The sequence below is a fragment of the Cyanistes caeruleus genome, chromosome 5 (genome assembly GCF_971803275.1).
Source record: "Cyanistes caeruleus chromosome 5, bCyaCae1.hap1.1, whole genome shotgun sequence".
Lineage (NCBI taxonomy): Eukaryota > Metazoa > Chordata > Aves > Passeriformes > Paridae > Cyanistes > Cyanistes caeruleus.
The window spans coordinates 24,065,768-24,080,612 of NC_141705.1; the positions used below are offsets into that span (position 1 = coordinate 24,065,768).

The following is a 14,845-nucleotide window of genomic DNA, read 5'->3' on the forward strand; positions in this document are numbered from 1 at the left end:
CTTTTTAATATTATTGTCAATTAGCTCAACAGAATTACCTTCCCAGACTCAACCAGACTAAGTGGTGCAAGGAAGGGAACTAGACTGCTTTCCTCACTAGATTTCCATTCCAGCCGTTACATTAGAATTATTCATTCTTTCTTCAGTGACTATATACTTCTTACATATGAAGCTGAACCACTGTTTAAAGCTGGAGTGATTGATGGTTTATCTCACCTTTCTGTTCCCCTTTAGTCTGGTGGTTAAAGCATATGGTGAAAGCTTGGCTTTTCTAGGTTGGAAAAGGAAAATAAACCTACTACTTCCACACCCATAGAGGAATGCTAAGTGGAAAATTTACAGGGTAAGGTGATAGGCAAGGGAAACTGCTTCTGTGGCCATGTGTTTTGAATGAAAAGATGGAATGAGACTTCCTTGTAAGAAAAAAATTAAGTACCAATTCCAGGAAGGTAGTTGGCATCTGCTGAGTGAATCAAGAATGGAGAGGCTGAAGTACTGAGACACATCTTACTCTCAGTGCTTTCCTAAGCTAACTTTCTAGGGATTTTTTTCTATCCTGTTTGCTCCTCTACACTGTGAAGCAGCCTTCTTTTTTCAGTTCAGAGCTGTAAAATATTTAAGTGACATTATTAATAAGAAAAAACTAGGGACTGAAATCTAAACAGCAAGAATACAGAGAATGAATAAATAGATCAGTATCTTCATGTAAGTTTGGAGGACAAAGAGGTGGAAGATCATGGGTATACTTCAACACAGTTATCAGCTATATCTCCTTGGCAATACATCTGTGAAATCCTTATTAAAGTGAGTTGAAATCAGAAAATTTCTATGAAGCATTTGACAGATGTTATTTTTCTAATAAAAAAATATTTTATTAGAAACATTAGCATGCCTATTCTAGCATTCTTGGTACCATCGTTCTTTGCTTGTGTTCCTAAGTGGAATGTTCAGATTTCTTAAGGGCTAAGCAGTGAAAATACTACCTTCAAATTTTACAAGAACATAAAGTATGCATATGCCTTAGCTGATGTATAATGAAGTTTCCACTGCACAGATCTGACTGCTGGTAAAGAAAATACAAAATACATAGGAAATACACTGGAGAAAAGTGCTTTCAGCTGTTCAAGTATTAAATTCTGCACTTTTTCTATACTTGAAATACTGTGAGCTCTCCATTATAAATCACCCTGTTGCCATTCAAAAGCGTATTTAAGTATCTGCATGTGAAGCCAAGAAAACATGGTTTCATAATTAACCAATGTTAGATCACAGTAGCTAAATGCCTGTGCTCATTGTGTGTACCTATATGGACAAGCAGAATATTAACTATTTTTGAACATGAAATGTATACCTTTACCAGCAATTAAATACAGCTATAGAAAAATAAATACTACTTTATGTATTCCTGACCAACCACTTATGAGGTCTAAAAATAATTTCTCAGTGAATTAAATTAAAAACAATGATGTCATGAAGAAGCATTTGAAGTATGTATCTCTAAAGACATTTCCACAAGTTTGTGCGGTTATTAATGTTATTGTTAGTCAAGATTCAACACAGTACAATATTTTTGTAGTAAGCATTAATACTGTTTAAGCATTATATACAGATTGTCCAAAAAACCCTTTCTGACAAAAAGTTGATATAAAAAATAGTATCCTTTTACCTAAGTCACTTCAATTTGAAGTAGAAAAGGCTTAGTGGCATTTCAATTACAATGTCTCTAATGATAGAATCATACTTTTTGTGGCACAAATTTGTTAATACTTTGAAACTGCTCTGTTATTTATGCTATCAAGGTACCCTCAACTCAGTAGTATTCCAACATGAAAGTTTATTTTCTGTTAGAAAACTGCTGTGCAAAATTTGCTTGTTCTTAATCAAGATATATTCTTATTTAACTGACAAATATATGGGATAAAATTTTAATGTGTTGCTTACAGAAGAATCAAATAAAGTATTTTTGGACAGCTTTGGTGAAAAGCTCATTAAACATCCTTACACATACTGAAACAGCAAGATACAATAGCAATGCTTTTCCTGAGCCGTAAGTGGAAACAGTTTAAAAGCTGTTTCAAGTCATTGCTGTAAAAATACAATCATAAATAATAAAAAAGTACTTTAAATGGATGGCATATTTTAAGACAGTATTATCGTGTCCTTTTAAACCACATTCTAAAGTACAATAAAAATATGTTAAGAACAATATTTTTAATTATTTCAATGTCAATGCCAATTTTTTATCCTGATTTTCAGAAAACAGCTGAAAATGTGAATTTATATATATTATATATTATATTATATTATAATATATATATATATTATAAATTCCTATCCCAAGAATCTTTGATATGAAAACATCAAAAGGGCAAAGCCTTGCAATACTTGTATAATTAAATGCATTCAATATGATATCAACGCAGTTCTAAAAAATGTGCAACAAATATATTCTATCTGAAAAAAAAAGCAATAAAAATTAACAATATTGTACTTCATAGAATCATAGAATGGTTGGGGCTAAAAGGGACTTTAAAGATCATCCTAGTTCCAGCCCCACTTCCACCAAATCATGTTGCTCAGAGTCCCATCCATCCTTGAATGCATCCAGGAATGGGGCATCCAAAACTTCTGTGAGCAACCTGTTGTAGTGCCTCACCACCCTCACAGTAAAGAATTTCTTCCTAAAATCTAAACTAAACCCACCCTCTTTCAGTACTTTCACTTATAAAACACTTATAAAATCTCCTGGCTTTCTTGTAGGCCCCCTTCTCAGTAAACATTCAGATACTGACTGATAACAATAGCTAATCAATAGAAGAATCCTGACCTGTTATCTGTGGAAGCTGACTTTTACTTTGTGTAGTATTTTTAAGATGGGAGTGGACAGAGTGGAAAAGTTTCTGAGTTATCTTTCTCACTTTTTCCCAGTTACCTTTTAAAGAACCAGCAATTTTTATCTTCTTAGGTTATTTTGTGATTTAATAAGAACAAATCCCTTCTTCTGCCACAACAGAAAAGGGTACTCACAGAGGTATGCACACCAGAATAAGAAAATCTCATGTACATATCTTAAACAGATGTAGAGGACTTTCCTTACCCACTTAACTACTTTATTCTGGCAACTAGTTAATCCAGACTTTAAAAGACTCAAAAATGTTTACAGAAGTTGAATCAAATTTTTGTAGGTGCAAGTAAGATCATCAGACCATTTCTTTAAGAATGAATGCGTTCTCCATAAAAGGTAAAGTTTTGGCTCTATCACCTGAATTTAAATACATTAAAAAACTAATGGAGGGAATAAAATCTTAAGAGATACTGAGTTGTATAACATCCAGTGATTTGCATGTAAGGTGAATGTGTGTATCCTTCAGAAATACTGGTCTAAAAGTAACTTGGTGGAGGAGAATTAGATCTAAGAAAGATATTCTGGCAGGTAACTAAACAGCTGTCATGGAGCCCTCATAGCTATTTAACTGTGGGATAAAAAGGTAATTACAAAACAGTGGTGAAAACACCAAGTTCATTTTACCTATATAAGAAGGGATTTGAAAGACATGCTGTGTCTTTGAATGAGGGAAAAGCATCCTGCCTAGACAACTGAAGTTAAAGTAGATGAATTGGGAATACAAGAGAAGTCTTGGGAATGCAAGTATGAAATACTAAAAATTTTTTCTATACCCATAAGACGGGTATAAAACCATAAAGGTAAGGCTTTTTCTATACCCATAAGATGTTCCCCTTTTAGCACCATCCAGTACTAATGTCTACTTTTTTTTTGGAAACTCATTCTTCTACAGCTTTTGCTCTTTGCAAAAGAGCACAGAGCATACATTGCTTCAAAGCTCAGCACACTGACAGGTACACTGATAGACAGGAGGAAGATACTGCCCTCAGTCTGCTTGAATGACCACTGCCACTGGAGAAAAGCATCTGTAACGATCAATTTACATCACTTAAAGCAAGAGAACTTACTCTTGCAAGCACTGGTTAGGTCTTGCAGTGATGAAGGAAAAGTAAGCTTGAAGTAGGAATTGCCACCACCTAGGGGATCTTGCAGTACTTCCAGTGTGAAGCTGCTGCTCCAAAGACAGCATACAGAGCCTGAGAGGGGACTGCATGCAGGTATGTCCTCTTCTGAAGCCCACCACACTAGACTAGGTGTTCCATGAGTGGTGGGATAAGCTTCTAGGCCTCTTGGTACCTCCCCTGTTCCTTGTTATCAGGAAAGAAGAACCCAGCTAGAGACAAAACATTCTTGTGAAAGCTCTCACAGGAGCTGGAGACTCCCCCATTAAAAGCTCTGGTTACCACCTCGGTATCTGATGTAATTTGATCTCAGTTTGGTAAATCCTAGTAAACTAATTCCCACTGAACTGGAGGAGGGATACAATAAGGTTGCTAAAGTATCTTTATGAATAAAAGGTACTTTCTGAAAATTGAACCTATAGTAAAAGAAGTGGCTGTGTTTTTTCTGCTCTCTTTCTGTGCATAGCTTGGTAGGAAAAAAGCCTTCTTGGCTATGCTTTTTGCCATGAAGATACTAAAAGAACAGCAGTCCAAAGAAAAGAAAGAACAGAAAAATCAAGTATCAGCAGTTTTGGCTTTTTTTTAGACTTTACAAAACTCATGAAAATGAAGACAAGAAAAGAAAGCTCTAGTTCAGCCAAATGGCACTAATGAATTGAAAGGGGGGGAGAGGGGGATTTTGCCATCTCATACATTCAGTGACTGCTTGCAACAAGTTCAGCTTGGGGTTAAAAAGTCTGAAATATTTTAGTGAGTGCACACCTTTATGCTGAGTTTACATGTAGAAAATGTCCAATTGCTCAGTTATACCTTCTCCCTTTTCAAAGTATCTGCCTTGTCCATGAAGGAGGACATAACAAGGGAATTTTTATGGAGTCTTAAGTTAAAGATTTTACTTACCTAATATAGGTTAATCAAATTAGTTTGCTCTGGACTAGAATTAAATACAAAGCCGGCTTGCTATATTCAATTTCAGAAAATCCTAGACACATTATTTGCTTGTTCCTATGCTACTGAGCAGCTTCTAAAGAATTTAATTTTTGTTTTTTTGTGCTTAGTCCCTGTTTACGGCATTTCAATAGAAAGTGATGCAGACTTAAACTCATTTTGTTCTAATCCATTTTCTTCTTATTTCGTTTGTGAATTAATTGTTCACAGGCAAAAGTGACAGAATTAAAATTGCACCTCAGGTTTGTTCTATAGATAAGAACTAGAAAACAGTCAGCTACAAAGAAACACATCAGTTAAAGCTTTTGGTAAAAACCTCCTTGTAAGCCTATTAAAAAACTCAGGCTCAGAAGACCTGAAGGTCCTTCACATATGCCTTTCATTTGTATGGCTTTTGCAAAAATAACCTTTTGTCTTTGATACATATATGAAGCTAAAAATATTGAGCTTTTTTTTTTAAGACAATGTTCCACAGATTTTTACTGTACCTCTTGCCATGCACAACTGCCCCAGGATCCTCAGACTTTGCTTCCAGCTCCTGAACTTCATCAACCAGTGTCTTGTAAGTAGCTCTCTTTACTCTGTAAGTACATACACAATACTGCCAGACTTACTCTTCTTGAAAGTAGAACAACAGACAGTTTTAATGCTTTTATAAATATTCCATTTATAAATCCATTTCCCCAGACTTAAAACTAAGCTTTACAAAGAGAAATATAAAAAAATAAAATCTAAAGAACATATTTTATCATCTGTTCTTGCAAATTAGAAACAAAAAATATTTATTAATAAAACACTATATTAAAACATTTAAAATAGTATTAACTCTTATAATAAAGTTTTTAAAAAACAAAGATAAAAAAATATTCTTTTTTGTAAAAAAGAATTTTATATAATGACCAGAATTGATCTTATATAATCACCGGAATTGATCTTAATTTGTTTTTTATTATATTAGTAATTAGAAAGTACATTTAAAGGTTAGTAATTTCTTCTGTAAACCCCGCCATTTCCATACTCACACTTTGTATACTATATCAAGAAGTAAAGCTGTCATAGGAATACACAGAAGTCCCATCCAGAACACTCCAGAGCTGAACATCATAGCTGCCTGAAGAAAAAAATGCACAAAATGCGATGTCATGACAAGAACTAGCAAAAAGAATCTTAGAAATATCAAGTAGTTTGTTAAGGCAATCTAAAGCAAATTTAAATGAATCATTCTAGTCTGACTAATGTGAAATAGAACTTGAACCCCTTCCTAAAATCCCCTGAGTTGCAACATAAATCTAGTAAATAGTAAGCAGTATTTTATGTCGAGAAGCTGGTAGAAAGATACACTTTAGCTTAGCTCTTTGCATGGGGGAATCACCCCTCCACAATGCTGCTCTATACCACTGTGATGATCACAGGCATTTCCATTAAAATCAGATTTATCAAAAATCCACCCTTTTCCAACTTTCTCAGTACATTAGGAGCACAGGTTTCCAACTTGTCATGCACTCTGACAGGATGCAACAGTTTCTGACCCTTCCTATGGATACTGGACACTGTTGCAATTATCCTGCAATATATCTTGGATCAGAGTTATCGCCCAGAGAACTCGAGGTACCACAGTTCCCACACTGCCACAGCCTCCTGTTAAACAGATTGCTTAAAAATGAGATATAAGGAAACAACTATTCATGTAATTATGAAAGTATGCTACATATTGTTAAATGAACATCTAACACATGAATACATGGTGAAATATTTGAAAACCATTAATTGTTTTTATCTCTGTATCTTTTTTTTTTTGTATACACCACTACATGTAATACGTAAGAATTTCTTCCGTTCATAACTTGGTCTGTAGAAATACTAAAAACTAAAACATATTGAATGGCCAAAACAAATATCACAATATATGGACATCGAAGGAAAAGTCTTTACCCTTGTAATTCATACTCAAATGGATGTAAAGAGCACAATAAATACTTACTGAAGCATGTTGCTAGAGGTTTGACTTGCAGCCAGTATTAGAAATACTTTTATAATGTAATTAGATTGTAGAGAGGTTGAAATTAAAATCACTACACAACAACTGCCTTTCAAATCCTTTGTTTCATTTCTTGGAGACTAATTTCTTTCACAGGTTAAGCCTTAGCATGTAAAACAAATAGGCTGAAATTTTATTAGTTTTAATTAGCAGAAAAACAGTAGGTAGCTTGCAGCAGCTGAAGTCTAATTTCTCAAAATGCATGCATGAACATTTTAGAATTATACTCACTATGTTGGTATATGAAAACAGAAGTGAATTGTTTTCTGAGAAAAAAATCCTAATTCTCATATAAGCAAAATGTACAATTTACCTTTTTTTGTATCCAAATTTCTAATGACACTGATTTTTTGGAAAGCATTAGAATGGACTTTAAAAATGTGGTAACCTTCCCATGACTATGTTAAAAGGACATAGATATTGCCCTGAGATTCTACTAACTACTTCTGTCAACAGCTGTCAGCAAAGGTGTAAACACTGAGCAGTGGCAGGTTCAAAACAAAACAATTTATATTTTCAAAGGAGAAAAAAACCCAGAAAATTTGGTATTAGGAAGTGGAGGAAATGTATTAGTGAAGAAAATGTATTAGCAGTCACTTTATAAGCAAATCCTGACTTTTGACATCTTCGATGAAATACCAGTTTTCTAGAACAGGAGCTAATAGGAAATGTCTATCACAAATGCATTTTGCAAGACATTTTATAATTAAGTAGCAATTAGGTAAGACAGTTCCCTTAAAAACAAGAAAAATCATAAAAATACAACTTGAACTAATTACGATTATTACTTCCTATTATTAACAACATTTTTTTATTTATAAGAACATAGCAAAGAGCTGTCCTTGTGTTAGCCACCCGGTATTAAATGTTTGCTGGTGAAACAGCAAAAGTGATAATGTAGGTCTTAGGATGTTAATTCTGACCATTGTAATGCTAACTATGAATGAAGGAACAACTGGCGCCTACTATTCACTCCATCCAGCCTTTGGCTTTACAAATGAACAACATGAATTGAGGAAAAAAAAAAAAAGTTTTTTTCTTCGTCATATTTGAAAGCCTGTCAGATTTTTTTTCTTTTACAGAGTTAATCCAAACCTAAAAGATTTAAAGCCGACATTCGCATTAAAGACAGAGGCCCTCTTTGTATTTTTTGGATGAAGAGGGGAAAAAATAAAATCCCACAGAGGTATTTCCTTCCTTTCTGTACAAGAAAGCTCCCCCCTCACTCTGTAGAAAACATTTTTGTCTCTAACTTTTCACATCTCTCTACACATAGGCAGGTCATCTGGGAAATGGCAAACCAATCCTTTTCAGACAATGGCACTAACAGGAGCAGCCTGTTCTGGGGACGGACTCTGGCTGCCTCTGTTTGCGGTTTACAAATTGTTCCTAATGTGAGAGATTTGCGGTCTATGCCAAGTCTTCCCCCTTTAGGCCTTGTGAAACCAAATGGAATCTGCCACAAAAGTGGCTCCCAGGGGAATTCAGAAGTAATCCAAAACGAGAGCTGAGAAGCCCAGTTTATTGTAGGACTAACAAATCCTGCAGGGAAGATAAATAATTTATTCTACGTGTAGCTCATGTTCAATATTAAGACTTTCTAAAATAAATTAACGTTTTTTTAAAGTTTAGATTCTTATGTAGGTTCTGATTTTTCAAAAAATATAAAAATGCTGAGAAATGCTCCTTTTCATGACTTAGTGGCAGGTAACAAATCCTGGCTGCAAAACATATTTAATGAACTGCTGAAGATGTAGTGTTAGGAAATTACATGTCAGAATGAACAGAGAATATTCGCTTTTCCCTCCTTATGAAATGATCTGCCAAAACAGCTAGCTCAGATTTAAAAAAGCCTTTAAAAATAGGAAGAAAAAGATTAAAACAGTGGTAAAATTCTTGCTGCAGAAAAGCTTATCCTTTTCAGTTTAAATATTTCAAGTATCATCTAGGTACATATCTCCTTCCTATAAACTACAAAGCTATAAAATACCTCAACAGCATCAAACCAGCAAAAGTTCCTCTTCTCATGCTACAGAAAAAACTTCATTAGTAGTAGTTACGTGCATGTGTTTGCCTTCATATATGCCAAAGTACTTACTGTTGTAGTACTAAAACAGATCTGCATTAACTTCCAGTGCAATGAAGTTCCCACAAGTAAGTTCTTGTATTGCCTCTAGTCTTTCTTTGCTACATAGAGTTTAAAAAACATGTTTTATCACCTTCTAATTAAGAACTCAGAATTGCATAGAGTTAAGTTCTTCTCTATTAGGATCTCCAGTTATTAGGTATATTAATCAAGACAGACCACTGGAAACAGAAAAGATAAATTGAGCTGTTCAAAGATCAGCTCTGCTGTTCCTGTTTGAGAGAATGAGAATGTAACCACTGAATATGAAGAAGGATTTTTGAAGAGTATCTGGGAATAGCAGATTCTGGCTCACAAATAAACACCTCCTACTAGACCAAGTACAATTAAACTGTGAAGGTTTGAGGAGTCAAAATTGAAATGACCTAGTGGGAATGAAATGGAAAAAGAAAAACACTTTTGATTCCTGAAGTGAAAGATGAAAAGCAAACTTTAAATATAAATTATTAAATAGTTAAAATACATTAGTATTAGAATGGTGACATAGTTTAAGGCTCTCAGGTGAGGACAGATGACTAAAATGCATATTTTTTATGGGATGAATTCTGATTACCTGAAAAAATCATCAATAAATCACTGATTTTTTTGGAAGTAATAAGACTCACAGGTATTAAAAAACAAGCTGGGAAAACTTGGAAGGGGGATGAAAATGTGTTAAAACTGTAGGATAATGCCTATTAGGGCCTTATGCGGAGAATGGGCTTGAGAAATATTTTCAGGCATATTGAAGGCAAAGCCTAGCTTTTATTGTTGAATTATTTCACTGTTCTTGAAAATTTAGCACAGTAGTTATTCTCCCTGAAATGAAGACCCAGAATCTGGATAATATTTTAATATGCAACCGAAAAAGAAAAAAAAATCCCAACAAACAAACAAAACAAAACAAACCCAACAAAAAAATCCAAATAAGCACATCTATCCTAGATATTAGTCATTGAAGAACGACTGTATTCCACAAGTTTTGCGATAATGAAGTGAGAATTGATAAACTTTGGTATTTGCTTACCATACAGAGCTCAAAGCAATTTTTAGAAATAGTGATTGCCAACTCAGTTATCTTCCAGGTTCCCTTAAAAGCATGGCACAGTAATTCTCTTGTTTGGAGAAATTTAGAGAAATCATTACTTCCCAGATTTTAGGGGCATTATTTATAACTCTCCCTGCTAACACCAAGGAAAAATACCATAGCATTTTTTCCTAAATATACAACCATTTGAATTTATTTATTATGCCATATTCTGAAAAAGTTATTAAAATAATATTCATCTGTTTTTTAAAAACGCAAGAGACAAGTATCCACTAATAGCACCTTTAACAGCTGGAGGGACAATACAGCAAGGTCCAAAAGCTGTCAGATCCTCACGGAGAAGCTGCTGATGGATGAACAACTGTGAGATACACTGAGAACTGTCTGAATGGCATTTGGTGATTGGTGTCAGGCTGGCTTGAGGCCAGTAACTGAAAGTATACCCCAGGGGCCAATACTGGGTCCAGTTTCATGTAACATCTTCATTAAAGACCTGGATGAGAGGCAAAGTGTACCCTCAGGAAGTTTGCTAAAGACACAAAATGGGGGGAGAAGTGGCAGATACAGTAGAGGATTGTGTTGCTATCCAGAGAAACCTCAAAAGGCTGAAGAAATGGGCTGCCAGGAACCTCATGCTGTTGAACAAGGAGGAATGAAAAATCCTGCACACGGAAAGGAAAAACCCCAGGCATCCTATATCCTGGGGGTCACCCAGCTGGAAAGCAGCTTGGCAGAAAAGGACTTGGTCCCAATTGATACCAAGTCAAAAATGAGCCAGCAATGGGCCCTTCTGACAAAGGAAGTGAATGGTATCTTTTGGCTTCATTAGATATTGCCAGCAGAGGAGAAGGCAGGTCCCCTCTACTCAGCACTGATGAGGTCACACCTAGGGAAGTCTCCAGTTCTGAGCTCCTCAGTACAAGAAACACAGACATACTGAAATTAGTCCAATGTCCTGAAGCATCTCATACAAGAGAAAAACCTGAGATAGTTGGGACTATAGGCTAAGAGAAAGCTTAGGGGGATCTCATTGATGGAGACGGGTTCCTGAGTGGAGGGTGCAAAGACAGAGCCAGGCTATTTCCAGTGAAGCCCTGTCATGGCACAAAAGGCAGGGAGCACAAACTAAAACTTGAATCTGAACATCAAGAAAACCTTTTTTACTCTGAGGGTGACTGAACAGGGACACAGGAATTTGCTCAGAAATGTTGTAATATCCATCCTTGGTAATTTTCAAAAGCTGTCAGGACACGGTCCAGGGCAACTTGGTGTGGTGTTGGAAGCATTAGACCAGATGATCTCCAGAGACCCATTCAACTGTTCTATGACCATATTCTATCCTAAATACTTTGCTTTGTAGGCTTTGCTCTACATTAGACTAAAACCAATTCCCACTTTTGGATCAAACTTTAGAGAAACATCTTACTAGAGAACACCTGTTCATTAGAGACAAAAGTATCTGGACAGCTACATTTTCAAAACAGCTACTTGGTGTGTTTGTGTAAAGATCCCTAATGCAGTAAAAGCATTAAAGGATGCATATCTAATAATTTATTAAGCACAATTCTATATAAGCAGGATACTTGTCATAATACAGAGAGAAGCAATATTTAAGAAACCAATGCTGTCAATATAGTATATTCTAATACACTTTTTCTACACAGTGCAGCTAAATCTTCCCACAAGAAATATTACTGCTTTTCACAAGACTTCTGCAAACCTCAGTCAAATGATCTAAAATTCTGTAAAATACATGCTTGTACCTTAACTCCAATTTCCGTCAGTAGTTTTATAAATCCCCCGGGTCAGACAGAGCAGAAACAGATGGTGCTCTGGAGAACTTTACAGTGCATTGTCTACAGTACCACAATAAATTAAAAAGTTCTGTGGATACTGAACTTTTGCTTTAGTATCAGTGTCATGCCTCTTATTCAAGTATTATTATTCTAAGCTATCTCATATAGCTGTAAAAAAAGAGACTTAATGATTCAGAGCCCATAACAGTAACAAGGAGCTTTACTAGTGTGAAATATACAACAGATTGATTTGGTTTTCAACCCTCAATTACAGGTTTGCAACTCAGACCACAACCAGACTTTTTCAAGAAAAAGATAACCATACCATTTCAGAAATGTATCTATTTTCATAATTTAAAAATCAGTCTGTTTTTTTTTTTTTAAAGATGACTTAAAAAAAGTCTAATAATTTAAACTTTTAATAGAAAAGTCTATTAACTTTTCTATTAACTGCAAGGATGGAAGAATGGAAGGTTCTAGCAGCTTTACAGCCTTCTGACACATGAATGGAGGCTGCTCTTATTAGGTGATGAAAGTTATTAATTAGTTAATGCAATTATTGCAAAAGGACTACACAGATATAAAAACATAGAACAATTTAACCACAGCTTAATTTATTTGTGCAGTCATTATACACAGTATGACAAAACATGGACAACAGGAAACTTCTGGCAATTCCCTGAATCATAGATTAAAAATGCATTTTGTTCAGTATCACAGAACAGTTTTCTGTGTATTGAAGAGTTTCAAAGAAAAAAGAAAATACACCTATGAAGCAAATACCTTATCAAATATGAACAGACTTGGTATTTACTTTTAAAAACTTATGCAAACTTCATGCCTTAACAGAAAACACTGTTAGTTGTTTAAAATATTTTGAAAGTATATTTCAATTATCTATTTGTTACTATTATACACAGAAGTATCAACCTAATTATATCAATCTAGTTGAAATTGTATATCAATTGTAGTTGAAAGACCCAGGCAGTTGATTATTTCAAGTCCACAATAAAAATTTTCTTCTAGTCTGTAGTGACACCTTTTTTTGAAATTAAATGCAACTCCTTTAATGTAATGGGTCAAAATACACAGTGTCAAACCTAACAAATGCATGAATAAATACTTCTGCAGACATAATGCAAATTGCAATACAATAAGACTATGCTACAGAGGCTGCAGAGTTGTTATAAAATCAATGAAAGCTTTTGAAATGTATTCAGTATTTCTTTCTCGTAAGCTTTGCATCCCTATCCCTTCCCACATAAATAGTGTTTTTCTATGACTACCAAAATCCTTTTTGTAGAAAACAAGCAAAATAATATGAAAGCAAATAGTAAGTTTCACTTAAGTAATGATAAAATATTTATGTCTTGTTTCTACTAAAAGACTCATGAAGTTGATTTGCTACAGTACATGAACTAGCTACAGATACTATACTACATAATTAATTACTTAGATTTTTATCACATATTCTTCAGTTTTATGGCCTATTTTTCCATTTTCTTCAGCTTCATATAGCCCATTGCTTCTCTCGTAGTTTTTATCCATTTTTCCTTCTAGCCTGTGTCTGCCAAAAGACAATGGTGAACTGACAGTTTTCATCTGAACATCATCAATCAGGGAAAATGAATTAAGTTTTCTTCACTTGGAGCCTTATATCTTTAAGAAAAAAACCTGACAACTGGAATAAGAACTGTTTTAAGGCTGACAAGATGTAACTGGTTTCAGAATTTTAATATGGAAACATGTTTCAGCTACTATAACCCAGACTTCTACTGTCAATCTCTAACAGATAATCAGCTACAGAACTAGGAGTTATTCATATCACTTCATATCAAGGAGAACACTTGTGCCAGGATACCTTACTTATGGGAGTCAGAAGTCAAATTTCAACTCTTCTGGTACACTACCTATCGGGCAAAAAGTTACCACTACTTACAGGACTTAGGATTACTGTACCATGGAGAGCCATGTAGTTCCCACACTGTGAAAAATAATACTATATAGGTGGATGAGTTGGCCTTTTGCAGTCTTGAAAAAACAGAAAATAAAGGTCTTGATGCCAGAATTGTCTCAGCATTCTAGATCAAGTAGACATTTTGGATCAAGGAGGCCCTGTGTGTTTTTGTTCTGGGAAAACGCAGGGCAAAAGAGAGGCAGAAAAATACATTTGTTTATACCATTAGGAACATATCAAGTAAAGGGGTCTAGTGGCCTAGACAACAGAGAAAAAATGCTGTAACTGTCATAATTTTTCATTTCACTATATTCTCCTTTAGAGCACAGCATTCTGCAATCTTTCCTTCTGTGATACCAACATACAAAAACCCACATGTAAAAGCCAACTTTAATTATCTTCTGTGTAACTGGAACGATTCGCTAAATCATGGAAACAGCATAGAAAGTCAGAAAATCTTGCAAAAATATGTGACATATTTTCTTCTTTGTTCATTAAGTGATTGGCTGATGCTTGGACAGTAGAAGATGAACACAAACCAACAACTCTTATGCTTTAACTTTGGGGCACTAGCTTTAGTGCTCAAACATAGTATTAGCAGCATGAACTGACTTTTCTTCTTTTACAACTCAATTTTTTCTCGAGTCATTATGTTGCAGTGTTCTCCATTGAAATACAGTTAGCAGAGTTGAATGTTTTATAGGAATGGATACAAAAAATGAGTTTCAAAATATTTAGATTAAAACCTTCCTCTGTATCCAATGAGTTTTCCATCACCTCCATATGCTTTTTCTCTCCCCTTCAAGAGCACTAGAATTTTACTTTCTTGGAAGAGAACCAGGAATAAGCAGGAAGAATCTTACTATTTTCATGATATTAATATAAAGAAAGACTGAATCCTTATTAG

General features: G+C 34.7%; 1 protein-coding gene across 9 annotated transcripts in view; it reads right to left on the reverse strand.

Moving 5' to 3' along the window:
- The window catches only part of ATP8A1 (ATPase phospholipid transporting 8A1), a 102,008-nt gene that overhangs the window by 6,186 nt on the left and 80,977 nt on the right, over positions 1-14,845 (reverse strand). For all 9 annotated transcript variants that reach the window (XM_086888363.1, XM_086888365.1, XM_086888364.1 and 6 more), the window contains 2 exons: positions 5,997-6,085; positions 5,463-5,555 (listed from right to left, as the gene is read on the reverse strand). In XM_086888363.1, the coding sequence (XP_086744489.1) occupies positions 5,463-5,555; positions 5,997-6,085 (182 nt within the window). The remainder of the gene's footprint in view (positions 1-5,462; positions 5,556-5,996; positions 6,086-14,845) is intronic.